Genomic DNA, 19,690 nt, shown 5'->3' on the forward strand with positions numbered 1-19,690 from the left:
TGCTCTTTCTGGTGCTTCAGTCCTCAAGTGGTGGCCAGCCACCCTTTAACTCATTAACATACAAAAGATGCTCATTTCAAAAGGATGATAGAATTTTCATATCAAATACTAAGAGCAAATGTATATTTTCCAGTATCACACTTAAGTAGTTTCATTTAATATCTATTTTCAAGTACATACCATTTCACTTGGCAGGTGAACACACTGAGATTCAAAATCAAATGGGCTGGGGATATAGCTCAATGTGTGCTTGCCTAGCATGTGCCTAAACCCTGGGTTTGATCCCTAGACTGTAAAATAGTTTTGCCATTGGGAACATGGTTGCTGAGCCACAAGGCTGAAATGGGAAGCCAGGTCTCCAGAGCTCATGGATGTAACTACTACATGATGCTGTTCCACACACCTTGTTCTGTGCAACAACAGTAGGGTAGGAGAGAGACACAACACCAAAATGAAACCCAGCAGTGGGCTGGGAATGTGGCTTAGAGGTAGAGATGCTTGCCTAGCATGCATGAAGCCCTGAGTTCAATTCCTCATTTCCACATAAACAGAAAAAGCTGGAAGTGGCACTGTGGTTCAAGGTAGAGTGCTAGTCTTGAGCAAAAGCAGCTCAGGGACAGTGCCAAGGCCCTTGTTTCAAGGGCCCAGGACTGGCAAAAAAATTTTTAAAAAATAGCAGTACTTACCCCTTCATATAGAAATCCTGCCTTAGCTACAAAGGATAATTCCAAGACCCCCAGTGATGCCTGAAGCCTAGGTAGTACTAGACTATAGTCAAGAACTCTCACCTTACAAATAAAAGCAAAATGAGGGTTAGTTAATACATGCACCTGATCTAATAAGGCAATGTAGTAACAAGGGTAGCACGCAATGGGACATGCTACTTAATAGGCACACTATCTAAATGTTGAAATGTTTATTTCAAGAAACTTCCACTTTTATTTCTGGACCACAGTTAGCTGGAGGGTAACTGAGAACTTGCAGAAACTGAAAATTACTCTAGATGAGGAAGGGTTGTCACACATTTAGTTCACCCTTGATTGCTTTTCAAGTGCTGACAGCGGAAATCTGCAGGACAGCTTCCTTCTTAGGCAGCAAGCTGAGTGTAGGAATGGCATCTCTCCACTAGGTGGCTCCTGCATACTACAGAAAGGATGCCTATCAGCTAAAGAGGAAGCAAAGCCCAGCTGTCTTTTAATGCTACCTACTTCCTTCTTGTTAAAATTTGTACCTTATTTCAAATGGCATAAGAAAAACCTTTCCTTTTTTCCTTTCTGTGCCAGTACTGAGGCTTGAATTCAAGGTATCAAGCTCACACTCAACTTTGTTGCTCATGGCTGGCACTCTACCATTTGGGCTACACTTTTACTTCCAGCTTTTTGCAGGTTAAGTGGAACAGGAGTCTATTCTGTCTGGGTTGGCTTTGAACCACAACCTCTTATCTTATCCTTCTAAGGATTGAAGGCAAGGCATGAGCCACTGGTGTCTGGATTTATTTTTTATTCTTAAGACAAAACTAAACACTACTGTACATTTAGGACTACACTACATCCAGGGTCCAAGGACACAAGTTTCTTTACCAGCCACTTACTTTACCTGGTTCTGAATCCTAGAGATCCCCCATCCACATGTTTTCTCTTTTTTTGCTTTGAGATAAGATCTCCTGCATCCTAGGCTAGCCCAAATGCATAATCCTCCTATCTCAACTTCAAGAGCATTGGGATTAGAGTGTGTGTGCTCAGCTCTATCCAAAGTATCCAAGAACCAATCAGAATTCAACTTTAATCTTTTGGGAATTGTTTTACTTACTTTGATAAAATCTAGGAAAATGAAATACAAGCTTATCTGTAGATTAACATAGATGTAAGTACATGTTTAAATTTAAAGGGTAAATAAAAATACAATAGCCCAATCTTGATTTTTTTTGGGGGGGGGGTCCAGTCATGGGGCCTGAACTCGGCCTGGGCGCTGTCCCTCAGCTCTTCAGCTCAAGGCTAGCGTTCTACCACTTGAGCCACAGTGCCACTTCTAGCTTTTTTCTTTTTGCTTATGTGGTGCTAAGGAATCGAACCTGGGGCCTCACGCATGCAAGGCAAGTGCTCTACCACTGAGCCACCTTCCCAGCCCCAATCTTGATTTTTTTTAAAGAGCCATTCAACTGCCACCAGAGGCATCAGTGCGTGTTTGTCAGCAGGCTGACCACTGTACAACCTGGCATGGGCATTCATGTGCATGGCCACGTAGTTCTTCAGCAAGCCAACGAGTTTCATTCAAGTCGACAATCTTCTCAGTCCTTATCTTGTTTATCTGCTGATGTAGGGTTCCTAGGAAGGCTTAGCAAGGCATCAATTTTCTTAGCATCTTCCTCAGCTCCATTTTCCTGTAAGCTACTTTCAATTTCCTCAGGGAGGAGTTCAGTAATTTGCAGACTGGTTTTCCTATAATCAACGAATAAAAGGGACAACAAAAATAGTGTTTGCCTTGCTCTTCTGCTTTGACATGACAATCATGACCAACACTACTACTCCTTTCTCCTAACCTGTTCCATTCCCAGCTGGCCAGGTGTCAGTCCTACAGTAGCCGAAGCCCCAAACTAGGACACGGTGCCCCCAGTTCCTACCAAGCGACATACCTGTGCTAAGGTTAAGTTGTAAGATGCTGGGCTGTCCTCTCACCCTGGGAACCTAGAGGATGGAGCACCTGCCCACTGCAGTATAAACTTTACTCCACAGACCCAACCTAGGAAGCAGGCAGTGTAGCACAACTCTGGAGATATGGATTTGTGAAGATTAGATCCTCCTTTCCAGACAATAGATTAGTTTTCCTAGCAAGTGTTACTATCTTCAAGTGATAATCAGGGTCTTTCCCAACTTTCTCCTTAACCTTATGCCCATTTCCTCCATGCCCCTATCACCACTTTTCTGTACTTCCCACCAATGTAGGCAGTTATTAAACTGTTCATAAATATTTTATTAAAGTTACTATGAAACTCCTTGTAATATTTTCAGCCAAAGCAGCAGATAATCCCTTATGCATTTTCTAAACTTTCCTTAGAAATTCCAGACATATACAAACGCATACTTACACAGGAGTTCTACCTCAACACTATTTTCTGTTCCAAACCATTCTTTCATTATTCTGATTCAAATTATTGCTTTTACTCATTCCTAAGGTTTTTCCAGCTGTACATCAGTGACAACTTCCAGTTTTCTCACTTCCTTTTAAATTTTAGTAGTATTGTCTTTATTTTCCAGATGTTAATTCTAATATAGCATCCTAGAGCAGAGTCAAATAACCAATATGCTTAGCTTTTCTTTCTAACCTCTTTCTCAAAGCTTTCTTTGCTAAGAACTCTCTGTGACACCAGAGGACTAAACCAGCTAGTCTCTCATGTACTTGACTCTCCACAGCAGCACAATGAGAGCCTTGGGTGCTTCGTCAGAACCTAGGTAACTGCATGCTTGTGCTCCTGAGTGTTAGGAGACAAAGGTGTGAAACAACTGGACAATGTGGTAAATTCTGCTCCTTGGAAAAGCTGAAAGTCCGAGTAGTTGAAGGTAAGGAGAATGTGTTAGGTCACAGAACTAATTCAAAGTCTACCTGGGACTAAGCTCAGTTTTCATTTTCACTGGCTCTAAAATCAATATTCTTTTCCTACACCTTGAAGTCCTTGGACAGCAGATCTACAGATGTAGGAATTTCCGTGTGTGTGTGTGTGTGTGTGTGTGTGTCTGTGTGTGTGATGCAAACAAAACTTTCAAGTCAAATCACTTTCCACTGCCTCATCAACGGCCTCCCCACCATGTCCTCTCTAGCCCATGGAGGCTAAGCGTGAAGAACATTTGTCCAACCAGTAGGTAACAGCCTGTTACACTGACCTTCCACAGAGCCTGCACAAAGCTTTCCGTCATTCTGACTGCCCAGCCGCCAGGAAAGGGAGATTGCCTACCCCAGAGAGACATTAGATGCAACAGGCAAATCTTTTCATTAGTGACACTTTGTCTTGTCTACAGCAGGAAGTAATTTTTGGATGTGGGGATGTTCCATGTCATTACAGACATGAGGATAACACTCACTCAACTGGCCCAGTGCATCTCACTCCTGACCTGCATTCCCTTCAACTATCTCCCATGTAATCAAGAAAAGAAAAACTGCAGCTGGGCACTGGTGGCTCATGCCTGTAATCCTAGCTACTCAGGAGGCTGAGATCTGAGGATTACGGTTCAAAGCCAGCCCAGGCAGGCTCATATCTCCAATAAACCACTAGAAAACTGGAAGTGGTGGTGTGGCTCAAGTGGTAGAGCTCTCGCCTTTAGCTGAAGAGTGCAGGCACAGCACCCAAGCCCAGAGTTCAAGCCCCTGACCAACCAAAAACAAAAGAAAAATTGCCCTAATGAAATTTACATTCTGGGCTGGAGTTATGAGCAAAGTTGTAGAGCAAGCTTGAGAAGCTGAGTTCAAACACATATAAAAACCCCATATACACCCATCTTCCCCCTAGTACTAGAATTTGAACACAGGGCTTCCTGCTTACAAGGCAGCAGCTCTACCACTTGAGTCATGTCCCTATCCCTTTTGTTTTACTTATTTTTCACATAGAATCTTGCCTGGAACAGACCTCAGACTGATCCTCCCACCTATACTATCTCATAGGTGGTATTAGATACCAACTACCATATCCAGTTTATTTGTTGAGATGGGAATCTCACTAAATGTTTGCTAGTGCTGGCCTCAAATGGAAATCCTCCAGATCTCTGTCTCCCAAGGAGATGGGATTTTAAGTATGAGCCATGTAACATTTTAAGTACCTAAAGTTAGATCTACCTCAGATTAAAAAGAAAATTACTGAGTTTTTTCCCTCTTTTCTTAAATAGACAAAGAATACAAAAGGTATAAGATGAAGAACTCAGTAAAAACAAGTTCTTTGAGCTGAATGGGAGTTTAGAGCCATTGTTAACAGACTTTGCAACCAGGACTCAGAGACTATGGTCTCTACATGTTCCTTACCACTCTTTCAGTTTCAGTTCATGGAGGGTCTTCCAGTCCTCCTCTTTTTTCTCCTGGATGGTCTTGCCAGCATATTTCTGGAGTGACATGAGCAGGATTCCAACTGGCGTGCTAAGGGGAGAGCAGAGAGAAAAATTAAGGTAGACATGAGCCCATATGCTTTATGAATTTCTCTGCTAGGCAACACCATAGAGCCACATGCTGTCAGATATAGGAGGAATTGACAACTTAGTGCCTTCATCAAACAAAGACAAGTAAGTATCTTTTTTGTTGTTGTTGTTCTGGTCCTGGAGCTTGAACCCAGGGCTTATGTGCTGTCCCTGAGCTTTTGGGCTCAAGGCTAGCACTCTACCACTTGAGCCATAGCTCCACTTCTAGCATTTTATGGCAGTTAATTAAAGAGTCTCATGGACTTTTCCTGCCAAGGCTGGCTTCAATCTGTGATCCTTAGTCTCAACCTCCTGAGTAGCTAGGATTATAGGCATAAGCTATTAATGCCTGACAAATACTGAGCTACTTCTTTCTTGGTTTGAACAACAAAGAAAAATAATCATTAGAGATGGACATGGTAGCACAAGACTATAAACTCCACCAAAAAAACAAGACTTGGCCTGTAATAGCTATTGCCAATGAAGACGAGATCTTGCTAGGCACTGGTGGCTCACACCTACAATCCTAGATACTCAGTGGTATCTAGGATACCAAGTAGCTGGTATCTGAGATCTGAGACCATGGTTCAAAGACAACCCAGGCAGACAAATCTATAAACCTTTATCTCCAATTAATAAGGGGGGGGGAAAAAAAGGCTAGACAACGCATGGTTCATGTCATAGAGTGCCAACTGTGGCTGATAAAGCCAAATGAGAGTGCAATGTTCTAAGTTCAAGCCCAATACCAGGAAAAAAGGAAAAAGACTATAGAGATTTTTATGTGGATGTGCCTGTATTGGGGTCTGAACTCAGAGTTTTGGTGCTGTCCCTTAGGGCTTTTTTCCCCTCAAAGTGGCACTTAAACAACACTTCCACTTTTTTTGCTTTTTTTTTTTTTTGGGTGGTTAGTGTTTAATTAGCTTCAAACTGTGATCTTCAGATTTCAAGACTCCAGAGTAGTTAGAATTGCAGGCGTGAGCCTGAGGGCTACATGATCTTTTATTGGCCCTCAGGATCAGATTTAGAGTTTTTTTGGTAAATGAAGGGCATTTTTAATTCAAGGCACCAATAAAATTGTATCAATTTAGAGTCAAAACATGTTAATGCTTACCCCAACAAGGCTCCAATTATACCACCAGCCACCAGACCTCGCGTGCCTAAATTTATTCTGAAAAGACTTCCTGTGACAGCTATTTAACAAGGGGGAAAAAAAGGTGATATTGAATCATCTTTAAATATCAGAATCCATTTAAATTTTTTTTCTTCAGTAATAAGAACACAGACATACATCTAGATGAGCTTCCGGAACCCTATTAATACAGCACTACAGCCTAGATTTCCTCAACCCAAAAGGCTCTTGCCAGGAGTTTCCCATCTAACACTATAGATTCCAAAGGAGAAATGTCCCTTAAAAAAAAATTTCAGGGGCTGGGAAGGTGGCTCAGTGGTAGAGTGCTTGCCTTGCATACATTAGGCCCTGGGTTTGATTCCTCAGCACCACAGAAGCAGAAAAAGCCAGAAGTGGTGCTAGGTGTAAATTGGTAGAGTGCTTGCCTTGAGCTGAAGAGCTGAGGGATAGCGCCCAAGCCCAGCATTCAGGCCTAGTGACCAACCAAAAAAAAAAAATTTCACTGGGAGAGAACAAAGGAGATGGGATGACATTGTCCAAAAAGAAAAAAAAATGTACTCTTTACCTGACATATGTAACAACAAAAATAATCTTGAAGTAGCTGTACAAAGAGGAATGTCATTTAGCAAAGTAGTTCATGAATCAATGTATCTTGATCAATGTCACCAATTTCAGATATGTCCCCTTTATAAAAAAATAAGTATCAGTCTGTCCAATGGGTCCACAGGACCCATTCTGCTTCATTTTTGTCCATTAGCCCTATAAGTCTACAAAAAGTCCCAGCACAAAAGTCTCTTCTTTTTTTTTTTCTTCTTCAAGAGTTTTCTTAAAATTAACAAAATCCTTCCCTAGGTAGGGCAGAAAAAGATTCCTCCCGGGCTGGGAAGGTGGCTCAGTGGTAGAGTGCTTGCCTTGCATGCTTGAGGCCCTGGGTTCCATTCCTCAGCACCACATAAGCAAAAAGAAAAAAAGCCAAAGTGGTGCTGTGGCTCAAGTGGCAGAGCGCTAGCCTTGAGCTGAAGAGCTGAGGGACAGCACCCAGGCCCAGAGTTCAGGCCCCACGACCGGACCCCCCCCCCCAAAAAAAAAAAGATTCCTCCCAGTCTCACCCTCTCTGCCACCAGCACCTGGCAGGCAGTGCCTACAATGCCATCTGGTGGCTAGGGTGAGCGGTTCCCTTCCACCCTCCCTCCTGGGAATGTGCATCCATGATGTCCATTTACTTTTCCCTCTCACTGTGCACACTGAAATAAATTCCACCTCAAGGAGCAAGTGATACTTTTCTTATGAGGTGCTGAGAACTGAACCCAGAGCTTTGCACATGTTGGAAAAATGCTTTACAACCAAGTTCTATCCCCAACACAAAATTTTTAAAGAATAAACATTTGAAATCATAGTTTTATTTATATATATATATATATATATACACATACATACATATATAAAAATCACCAGGAGCCAGTGGCTCACACCTGTAATCCTAGCTACTCAGGGGCTGAGATCTGAGGATCACGGTTCAAAGCCAGCCCTGGCAGGAAAGTTCTTGAGACTCTTATCTCCAATTAACCACCAGAAAACCGGAAGTGGTGCTGTGGCTCAAGTGGTAGAGCACTTGCCTTGAGCTGAAGAGCTGAGGACAGCACCCACGCCGAGTTCAAGCTCCATGACCAACAAAATAAAAAAGAAAATAAAAAAAGAACAAAAACCATCTGTAGTTTGATTGTTTAGAGATAGTAAAATGTTGCTCATTTGTTTCAGTCTTCCAAAGGCTGTTTTTTAATTTTTTTTGGGGGGGGGGGGGGGGGGGGGGGGGGCAGGTGGAAGAATGGTACAAGGGTTTGAATTCAAGCCTTGTGCTTACTAGGCAGGCACTCTACCACTTGAGCTATAGCCCCAATCCCGAAATTGTTGTTTTTTGTTTTGTTTTGTTTTCCAAGTGGAAGCCTTACTGTACACATTAAACTTCTGATTTTCTTCCAACATATTAAATGCCCTATCACCAAAAGTAAAAATTCTGTACCAATAAAATCTCTTACATGATTCTATTGCATTAGATATACCACAAATTGTCCAGCACAGGTTTTCTATGTATAGAGGTTTTAAATAAAGGCATAATGATAATTCCTGTACACATCTTTATACTTTTGTTTCCAGAGCACCAACTCAAGAAATGGAGTTTCCAGCCAGTCACTGGTGGCTCACACCTGTAACTCTAGCTACTCAGGAGACTGAGATCTGAGTATCATGTTTTGAAGACAGCCCAGGCAAGAAGTCTGTGAGACTCTTATCTCCAATTAACCACCAAAAAGCTGGAAGTGGAGCTAATTTTTATAATAGAGGAGGTGAGTTTGATCAGAATACATTGCATGTATATAGGGAAATGTCACAATGAAACCACACTTGTACAATTAAAGTATGCTAATAAAGTTAAAGGCAAGCATTTATTAAAATGCATTATGACTGAGGGGAAGGGAGTGGGGAGTGACAAGTGGGAGAAATGAGGGGGTAACAGTGTTTAAAAAGAAATGTACTCATTGCCTTACTTATGTAACTGTAACCCTTCTGTTCATCACCTTTACAATAAAATTAAAAAATCACTGTGAAGCCGGGCACCAGTGGCTCACACCTGTAATCCTTGCTACTCAAGAGGCTGAGATCTGAGATCGCAGTTCAAAGCCAGCCTGGGCAAGAAGGTCCGTAAGACTCTTATCTCTAATAAACAACCAGAAAAACCGAAGTGGCACTAAGGCTAGCAGAGCGCTAGTCTTGAGCTGAAGAGTTGAGGGACAGCGCCCAGGTGCAGAGTTCAAGCCCCATGACCAAAAAAGTGTCTTACCTCCTGCAATGACAAAATGATTCAGAGCATTTTTATTTTGGTACACACTGAGTCCTGTGGTCACTGTGCTGGGAAGAAGGGAGGAAAAGTAAAACAAAATTCAAAGCACATCCCATTTACCTTTGACTGCTGTTTTCACTAAAATGTAAAGAGTCAAAGAGCCTCTACTTTAGTCCCCGGTCCTGGTATAGGTCCCTCAAAGTATGCTATTCTGCTGATATATAAGGTAGACCTTCTGTTGAAAAATGAATTAAGGAGCATTCAAGTTTCTGGGATGAATATTCACTTAGAAGGGTTCTGCAGCATTTTCTTTTATAGAAACCATGCATCTAAACCAAGTGTGGTGTTGCATGCCTATACCCCAGCACTCTAGGAGGCAGGAACAATGCAAGTTGTAGGTAAATCTGGATTACAGGTGAGATCCTGCTCAAAAAAAAGCAAAATAAAGCCACATAAAACCCTTTATCTACTTTTATCCCATTTGGGGTACAGCAGTACGCTTGGACAATTGTACCAACCTCCTAGACATAGGTAACCCAAAAGATTTTGAGGAAAAAAAGGCATCTGAATTCCTTTCATGTGAGTGCTCCGTTCGGAAGTGCTTACTTGAACACAGTCACAAACATCGCAGTTCTCCAACTCCAGCGCCAGCCGTACCGAATGAAACCTCGCGTGGCAGCACGATGTGCGCTTTGCTAAAAATAATGAAAACACTGTGAGGTTCCAAGACTTCTGGGTGCTTTTCCTATTCTGAAACTGTAATGGAACAATGTCAGCTATGAACTCAGTCCATATAGCTAAGCAGAGATCTGGAAATATCAAGCTTTACGCAGACTCAAGCAAGTCTCAGACATCCACGATAACATGGAGGGAAAGGGAACCAAAACAGGCTAGAGTCGCTCTGGTAATTCAATCATTCCCCTGAAGATGATTCAGCAGCCACCTTGACAGTGAGGAAAGGGAAAGGGTGCTTAGAGAAACCTCATCTAGACCAATTTAATTAGCAAAAGAAATGACAACAGAATGAAGTAAGAAACTATAACTGACACAAACTATACATGCTATCATGCATTACATAACCACCAAATGAAGGTGATCTCATGAGATTATATTGCAGTGTCTTTGTAAATGTCCTGTTCATGTAAGTGCCTCTATGATGTCCACACATGGCATTTCTCAAAATGATCAGTTGCTGACACATAAATAAATGTGGGGGTAGGAGGGTACTTCCTTAGAGCAGAACACCAAGCACAGGTATAGAGTTAGAAAATGCCCATTTCGGGCTGGGAAGGTGGCTCAGTGGTAGAGTGCTTGCCTTGCACGCTTGAGGCCCTGGGTTCAAGTCCTCAGTACCACATAAGCAGAAAAAAAAAAGCTGGAAGTGGCACTGTGATTCAAGTGGTAGAGTGCTAGCCTTGAGCTGAAGAGCTGAGGGACAGTGCCCAAGCCCAGAGTTCAGGCCCCACGACCGGACCCCCCCCCAAAAAAAGAAAGAAAATGCCCATTTTGTAACCACCACTGTAACTACTATCTTAATGCTAAAACTAGAAGGTAGGGATTTGGAAAAAAAATGGAGTATTTCTAAAATCTCAAAGGATATAACAAGTACCCATAAAATATTTATTATTTCAAAGGTAAAAAGAGTAATTTTACAATGGACAAGCCTGGCAGGTGCCACCTTAACCAACTAAATATCAAAAGTAAAAAGGCAAACAGCTGGGTGCTGGTAGCTCATACCTGTAATCCTAGTTACTCAGGAGACTGAGATCATAAGCTCTCGGTTTGAAGTCAGCTGGGCAGGCAAGTCCAGTGAGGCTCTTATCTCCAGTTAACTAGCAAAAAGCTGGAAGTGGGGCTGAGAAGGTAGCTCAGTGGTAGAGTGCTTGCCTTGCATGCATGAGGCCCTAGGTTCAATTCCTTAGCACCACATAAGCAGAAAAAGCTGAAGTGGCGCTGTGGCTCAAGTGGTAGAGTGCTAGTCTTGAGCTGAAGAGCTGAGGGACAGCGCCCAGGCCCAGATTTCAAGCCCCACAACCGACAAAAAAAGAAAAAAAGCTGGAAGCAGAGCTGTGGCTTGAGTAGAAAAGCTCAAGGACGAACCTAGGCCAAGGAACTGGTACCCCTCCCCTCCCCCCCCCGACTCCTCCCAAATAAAAGAACAAACAGATATCATGTGCTTCTGAGAGTATTCAGAGACCACATCAATGGCCGAGGAACTAGTACCCCTCTCCCCCCCCACCCCGCTCCTCCCAAATAAAAGAGCAAACAGATATCATGTGCTTCTGAGAGTATTCAGAGACCACATCAATTGTACGTGCCCACTTACAGACTGAATCTTATCATGAGAAACAATCAAACAAATCTAAGCTGAGGGACATTCAACAAAGTACAGAGCCCAAAACACTGCCAAGTTCAAGATAACCTGTTCCATAGTCAAAGAGACTGAAGAGGCATGGGAGACAAATTTAATGTTAGACCTTAGGCCAGGAGAAAAAGATGATTCCGTAAATGATAAGAACCAGGAAACTTCACAGTCTGTAGAGAACAGTCCTGGTTCCAGTGTTAACTTTCTGATTTTGATCATTATAACTGTGGTTATGAAAGAGAATGACTGGTACTTAAATATATGTGTAACTTCCTCTCAAACAGTTCAGGAGGAAAGTAACAGTATTCACTACACAGAGAAGCAAACACTGTACAAGGTTAACCATTGTGCAAGTGAAAGGTACATAGGAAATCTCTGTACTATTTGTGAAATTTTTCTTTAAATCTGACTTTCCAAATAGAAACTTAAAAAAAAAATCCTCTCAGCTTTAATTCCTCAGGTATCTAAAAGAACTGACACAAAGATCTGATGAGTGTTAATAATCTAGAATATGAAATTGTAAAAGTTTTATGGCACATTTTCTTACATATGCAGAATCTAGATCTAAAATGCACCTGGACATGATAAACTATACAGGACTCAAGGCATTCGCACATAATGGACAAGGATACACTTAGGGGGAGAAACACAAAAGCACACTATCTATGTGCCTCTGATCATATAAAATAGTATCTATGGAAATGAACTCTAGGAAATGGAAACAGGTTTTTTTTCTTTTTTTTCTTCTTTTTTTTTTCCCTTGTTTGCTCTTTATCTGTCTTTGGAAGGGTAAGGAGGGGAACAGAAAAGGTGGGACAATAGTGAACAAAAGCAGCAGTGGCACTCACTAGATACTATGTTGAAAATGAACTATACAACTTGTAGGTGGGGATGGGGAAGAAAAACTGAGAGGGAAGTGATAAATTGTCCACAAAGAAATGTATTCATTACCTCACATGTAGCTGTAACTCCTCTGTACGTCACCTTTACAACAACAATTCTTAAAAATTCATTAAAAAGACACTCATCTAAAAAAAAAAAGTTGTTTTAGGGATGGAGGCATAACTCAGGCGGTGAAGAGCCTCTCTACCAAGTATGAGGGCCTGAGTTCAAACCCTAGTTCTACCACAAATAAAGAATTATTGTTTTAGGGCTGGGAAGTTGGCTCAGTGGTAGAGTGCTTGCCTTGCATGCATGAGGCCCTGGGTTCATGGTTCCTTAGCACCACATAAGCAGAAAAAGCCAGAAGTGGCACTGTGGCTTAAATGGTAGGGCCTAGCCTTGAGTTGAAGATCTGAGGTGCAGTGCCTAAGCCCAGAGTTCAGGCCCCACGACCAACAAAAAAAAAAAAAAGGAATTTTTGTTTTAGTATCAACTAGGCCCCGATGCTTCCAGAGAGGTTATATGTTCAGAAAGAAAAGCCATAATTGTGATCCCACACCTGCTGGTTTCCAAGTTTAAATAGACAAGAATAGTGTAGGTTCTTTAGCCTTATTAAGAACAAACTTAAACAGTACTGGAGGGGTGGCTCAAGAGAGTTCCAGCTGTGAACAGAAAAAGCTGCTCAGCTAGAATGCAAGGCCTGGAGTTTGAGCCCAAGTCTGTACACATGTACAAAAGCACACACAGTTAATTTCTTTCCTCTGACATTAAATCTCTCTAAGCCATGATCTAACAAAAAGAATTAGAATAAAGTGAATTGCTCAGTTAGTGTGCATCTAAGTACTATTTGACCACAGAACTTACCACAGCGTCAAATCGGTTGTGATAAATTTCTCCTTGGCTCTGTTCAATATAGCGTTTTTTGGCATAAATAAAAGCTGGTATTCCTCCATATGCCCAGCCAATGATGCCTGCTGAAAGTGCTGCTCTGTAGATATTGTCAAGTTCCTGTGAAATCCTCTGATGCTCACTAAAACATCAAAAAGACAGTGTTGCTGTTGGGTAAAACACTACATTCAGAATTATCCCAAGTGCTAATACATTTTTCATTGTAGACAAAATGGATTAACTCTTTTACTGAATTAAACAGTAGTTACAGTAAAAACAGCATGGGCATGGAGGCATAATTCTTTAATCCCAACACTCAGAAGTCAGAGGCAGGATTGTGAGCTCCAGACCAACTGGGGCTGCATATTGAGCCTCTATCCTTTTTTTATTTGAAAGGAAACAAAAATCTCAGGCAAAACTATTCTGCTAGAAACTAGGATAGTGTTGATAGACTGACATTTAAAATTTGTATTTTATCTTTTACAATAACTAGGACCAAAAACATGTATTAAAAACTTGTCTGGGGTTGGGAATGTGGCTCAGTTATAGAGTGCTTGCCTAGCATGCATGAAGCCCTGGGTTCGATTCCTCAGTACCACATAAACAGAAAAAGCCAGAAGTGGAGCTGTGGTTCAAGTGGTAGAGTGCTAGCCTTGAGCACAAAGGAGCTCAAGGACAGTACCCAGGCCCTGAGTTCAAGCCCCAGGACTGGCAAAAAAAAAACAAAACTTGTCTCTAGCAAAACTCAGAAAACATGTGAAAGTAGAAAATGAGATGTGCATGCCTTGCCTCCTTTTAATTCTCTCAATAATGCTACAATACAACCAGAACCTATCTCCATTTTATCAACATGGAGACAGAAGTTCTACAAAGTTGGATGATTAGGCTATTAGGTAATCTTTCAAATATCTAATGAATGGTAAACTTATTATTACTGTACTGTAATGGATTTAGACTTAAGCAACAGTGGAGGAGGGGTCCTTGCTTTGCCACTCATTACTAACCAATCCAAAGCTGGTCACAGTCCCTCTGGATTTTGTTTTCTTCATCCACAATATGGAAGTGGGCATAAAAGTTCTATTACCTTTCATGTTTCTTCCAGAGTTAGTAATAATGCTGATCAAAATAACTCTCTTCTGTTATAAACTACATAGAATCTTTCACAAATATTCCAACTATTCAGAGACCTTGCAAATATATTGCCACATAAACAAAGACAACATAACCTAAGTAAAATAATGAAATACAAGTTGCCCAGCTCCCTTGCTTAACTTCCTCAGCAACATTGTATGTTTGCGTGTATATACATAGGCATATACATGCACACACCTATTATATATAAAGCTCTACTTATTTAAATTACCTCATGAAAGGGCAAACTTTCACCTGTAATTGCTAAATGAGTTAATGAATGAACTTGAGTTTTAAATCAATTGAAATTAACCCAATTTAAAGGGCTCTGATTGATTCTAAAATACCCCTTTGTTTTAAAATCTAACTATTTTATCAGGGTGTCGGTGGCTCATGCCTGTAGCCTGAGATCTGAAGATCGTGGTTCAAAGCCAGCCCAGGCAGGAAAGTCCAAGAGACTCTAATCTCCAATAAACTACCAGAAAATCAGAAGTGGTAGAATGCTAGCCTTGAGCTGAGGAGCTGAGGGACAGCGCCCAGGCCCAGAGTTCAGGCCCCACGACTATAAATATATATACACACACATACATATACCCTACTTATATTAAAATACAGTTCACATTGCTTCAACTGGCTTTGAACCACGACCCTCAGCTCAGACTCCTGAGTAGCTAGGATTACAGGCCTGACCTGCTACTCTTTTTAACTCATTAGTAGGCAAATTAAAAAAAAAAAAACTAACTCTTTGCTTCCTTAACTCCTATTTCTGGGACATTCTTGGTCATGAAGTACAGTAATTCTAGGATCAACTAAAAATCACGAAAAAAAAACCCAAAACTGGAGTGGGTTTCCGCAGACATGGGTCCCAGGGGCTTCTGCAGGACAGTAACGAGGCTGGCCCGAGACTTCCGAGAGCTCTTGGACTCGGTCAGGCGCTTCACCATCACACACCGACCACACTTGCCAGGACCCAGGCTCAGGGCCGACATCAGCGCGCCCGGAGCCGCCGCGAACTTCCACCCGCGGGCCGGTCCCCGCCCCCCGCCCCGCCCCCCGGGGCCCCGACCCCGACCCCCCCCAGCCCCGCCCCCGGGTCCCCGCCCCCGGCCCCGGGAGACGCGGTTACTCTTTGGCAAACAGCTCCCGGAGGCGGCCCCAGCCGGTCTCCGCGTAGCGCGGCCCCGGCACGCCGTGGGCCAGCTGACACGTCTCCGCCAGCACGCGGGAATCCGAGTCTGCGGCCGCAGCTCCGGCGGCAAGCACGCGGGCAGGCAGGCCCAGCGCCCCGCAGCGAGGCCTCCGAGGCGCCTCCATGTCCTCTCCGCCCTGAGCCTCAAGACCGTCCGGAGAGTGAGCGGGCGGGCGCAGGGGCGGCCCGAGCTAACCCTCGGCCAGGTCCGCCATCGCGGCTCCGGACAACCTTGCCGGTACAGCCCGCGGACTCACGTGGGAGGGCTCAAACACAGGAAGTCCCGTCCCCGCTAGGGCAGAGGCCAAGGGGCGGGGCGACAGCTGGGCCGGCACAAAGAACCACTTCCGGCTAGGGTGGGCTGGCGGTAGCTGTGCCCGCTCAGCCCCGGAAGTGAGTTGGCAGCGTGTGTGCACGCTGAGTGCGGTTTGGCCGAGTTTCCGGCGGGCGTCCTGGGAATTAAATGACGGGGGTGGGGGCGCCTGAGTGCGGCTCGCGCGGCCCGAGGCGAGCACGGGCCAGTCCCAGGGCAGCGCCGTGGTCTGGACAGCTGGAGTAGGCCCGGGAAGCCTCTGGAAACCTCGCAGGGTGGGTTCTCTGTGCTTAGCCCGTAAACCTTACTACTCTTGGAAGGAGAACTTCTATGAAGCCATCGGAAGCCCGAAGCACGTTTCCCGTGTTTCTAGCTGCTCACGTGGGTGCCTCAAAAGGTAGTGTGTGTGTTCAAATCCATGCAAAGGAGTCTTCAGCCGGCTGGCCGCACCTTAGTTTACCCTCTGTTAGTCACCGTCGTTGACATTCCTTTCACCAACTAAAACGTCAAACTACTGGTGCAGTGGCTCACTCCCGTGATCTCAGCTGTTCAGGAGGCTGAGATGTGAGGATCTGAGCCAACTCAGGAAGAAAAGACTGAGAGATTCTTAACCTACAATTAACCAGCAAGAAAACAAAACAAACAAACCAGACGTGGGAACGTAGCTCAAGCGTGTCACTCTGGAGCAAAAAAGTGCCCACAACTCGAGTATGAACACATAGATGATATTACTACAGTCTTTAGTAGTTATACAATAAAGAGAATCCTAGGATTTGACAACTGAAAATGCTATGAGAACTGATTGGCTAAAGTGACCAGCTGATTGGTCAGGGTCAGGACTTCTCTGGTGTCTGGGAGACTAGATCTAGCACCCATCAAAGCACCTACAACACTGTGTCATACTCTTACCTGCAGATCTAAGTAGACTATGAAGTCAGAGGCTACATATGTTCATCTCTACCTCTTGGGTCTGACATGAAGTAGGTTTTCAGTAAATTTTCCAGTCGGGAAAAAAATCAGAACCCCTAAATCCTTGCTCTACACTGCTCTTCACCTGCCCCATTTTTAGGGAGAAGTGAGCGCCAAGATGAGGTTCCAAAGCTTGAAAGCCTGCTCAACCTCCATGTAGAGAAAGCCAGATGCTTGCAATAGTCCAGCATGCTCAAAGTCTTAGGTTTATTCACCAGCACTAGGACAAGGGAAACAGACACAAAAAAATCAAAATGTTCTCATCCCAGAATCATTCTGGGATGAGAAAGTATTTGGAGTGTGATTTGTTAGAGGCTGGACAGATCTGCTGTTAAGCCTTTTACATATATTTACCCCATCACATGTTCCCCACTTCCCCAAGCCCTCAGATCCTTTCTTCTTCTTTTTTTTTTTAATTTTTTTTATATCCTTTCTTCTTTTTCTAAGGGAATACTTCTCCCTCTTCTGTGCCCTGATCTTTTTGAAGTGTCTCAGAGCAACTGTCCAAGTCAAAAGGTGTTAGGGGATATGACCTAACTATTCTGTAAATATACAGCTCTCATCCTTAGGAAATGTATGTGCCAGCAGAGTAACCACATCAAGGGAGGATTTCAGTAGTTAGCACACTGCCTGGAACTACCACTTTACCCTCAGCCCCTGTCGCAGAACCTTGCTCATAGAACCTAACAGCTTCTTTCTCCAAAGTAAATTTATTCCCAGGGGCCAACAGGTTCCCTTTCACTGACAATTTTACCAACTATAGGCCCTACTGCATATATGACATTTGGTTATGTTATCAAAACTCTATTTCATTAACCTATTCATTGGTTGAAAGAATGAATTTTTTTCTATATACAGATGTGACATACTTTGGTATTATTCATCCTCCATCATTCTCTTTCCCTTTCTTTCCCTTCATCTCCCCAAACAGTACCATAATTACAACTAGATTGTATGTTTGTATGTATGTGTATCATGTGTCTATATGTAATGTGTATATATACATTATACACATACACATATAGTATTGTACATATAAATGTATATGTGTATATGTATGTGTGAATATATTCAACCAACATGATGATCTTCAACTCCATTCACTTTCCTGCAAATGACAAAATTTTGCTCTGCTTTAGAAAAAAATGACTCTGGAGACTGAGCTAGTATCAATATTAACAAAAGCCGGTAATAACAAATCAATAATAACAAAAACCTTGAAAAATGAGGGAAAACAAATTATTTTTTAAAAACATACAGTTTACATAGTTATAAACCATCCTTATTCCATCTACTCTGAAGTAAACACACACAGTATAAAATCTGAGTAACTTTTGTTGTATTTTAGAGACAAAGGTGGCTTCTTCAAAGAGCAAATGAGGTTTTACATTGATCAACTCTTATGGTCTTATCCAATTCCCTTGGAGCCAATGCCTGAGGAATCTACAAATAGGATCTAATTCAACCAAGTGTCTCCATCCACCTTCCCATCCATCCATCCATCCAGCCAGCCAGCCAGCCAGCCAGCCAGCCAGCCAGCCATCCATCCATCCATCCATCCATCCATCCATCTACCAATTTGGGAAGAGGCATGCTGGGGATTTAACCCAGAATCTCATTCATACTAGACAAACACTCTACACCACTGAGCTTCATATCCACCCCTAAATATTTTTACTATTAATTCTGTGTGAGGCATTATGCTGGATAATGGAGTCATCAAGATGAGTAAAACCATGATTCCCACACATTAGTAAGCACACAGGATAAGAGAAATAGTCAAGCCATTAGAGTGTAATGTGATGTCCTATTAATACAGACCGGGGCAAAGTATTATGGTAACCCATAATTGCCAAGAATTAGAGAAATCATAGTGGTAAAAGCAAAAGAGCCCAGGAACAGCACCCAGGCCCCTAGTTCAAGCCCATGACTAACCAAAAAAAAAAAAAAAAAATCCAACAGCTTAGTTATCAAGGAAATACAACTCAATTACACCGAGACTTCCTCACCCCACTCATAATTGCTACCTTAAGAAAACAAAAATCCAAGAATTAGAGAAAGATTCAGGGATGAAGTTTGAGTTGCAACTTCAAATAAAATTGGGAAGAATCTTGGAGAAATGAAGCATTGGCTCCTAATTGGGAGGACATAATTACACATAATTGAGACTCATAGTAACACGGCAAAAACCACATGACAACTCAGAAATGTGCTGAGTATGACTATCATCTAAAAACATGTTTCCTATGAATTATCACCACTCAAACAAAAATAACTTCAAATATCTGCCTTATTTCCCCCCCACTTGGATATTGGGAATGGATCCCTGGGCCACACATATGTTAGACAATTATCTACTGTTCAAGCTATGTCCCCCTTCCATTTGCATTTTCTTTTTAATTTTGATTTCCCCCACTTTGAGCTAGTCCTGGGGCTTGAACTCAGAGCCTAGGTGCTATCCCTGAGCTTCTTTGCCTCAAGGCTAGTACTCTAAAACTTGAGCCACAGTGTCACTTCTGGCCTTTTCTGAGAAGTTTATTGAAGAGAAGAGTCTTATGGATTTCCCTGTCCAGGCTGGCTTTGAACCATGATCCTCAGATGTGAGCCTCCTAAGAAGCTAGGATTATAGGCATGAGCCACCAGCACCCGGCTATAATTTTCACTTTTTAACCTTGTTTTATTTTGGGTGGTATTAGGGTTTACTAGGCTAAGCACTCTATCACTTTAGCCACTCAATCAATTTTTGTGTTGGTTATGTTCAAGCTAGGCCCTTGCTTTTCATGCTCACACTGTCCTGAACTGGGTTCCGTATATTTCTTCCTGGGATGCCAT

At 42.7% G+C, this 19,690-nt stretch overlaps 1 protein-coding gene across 1 annotated transcript; it reads right to left on the bottom strand.

Moving 5' to 3' along the window:
• Window positions 1-2,079: 2,079 nt before the first annotated feature.
• Window positions 2,080-15,827, bottom strand: Timmdc1 (translocase of inner mitochondrial membrane domain containing 1). Its single transcript, XM_013019476.1, has 7 exons — window positions 15,514-15,827; window positions 13,233-13,398; window positions 9,728-9,816; window positions 9,122-9,189; window positions 6,268-6,346; window positions 5,008-5,118; window positions 2,080-2,438 (listed from the first exon to the last, which is right to left on the bottom strand). The coding sequence occupies exons 1-7, from the start codon at window positions 15,699-15,701 to the stop codon at window positions 2,288-2,290; spliced, it is 852 nt and encodes a 283-aa protein (XP_012874930.1). The 5' UTR covers window positions 15,702-15,827; the 3' UTR covers window positions 2,080-2,287.
• Between the last annotated feature and the right edge of the window lie 3,863 nt (window positions 15,828-19,690).

The sequence above is a fragment of the Dipodomys ordii genome, unplaced genomic scaffold (genome assembly GCF_000151885.1).
Source record: "Dipodomys ordii isolate 6190 unplaced genomic scaffold, Dord_2.0 Scaffold45, whole genome shotgun sequence".
Lineage (NCBI taxonomy): Eukaryota > Metazoa > Chordata > Mammalia > Rodentia > Heteromyidae > Dipodomys > Dipodomys ordii.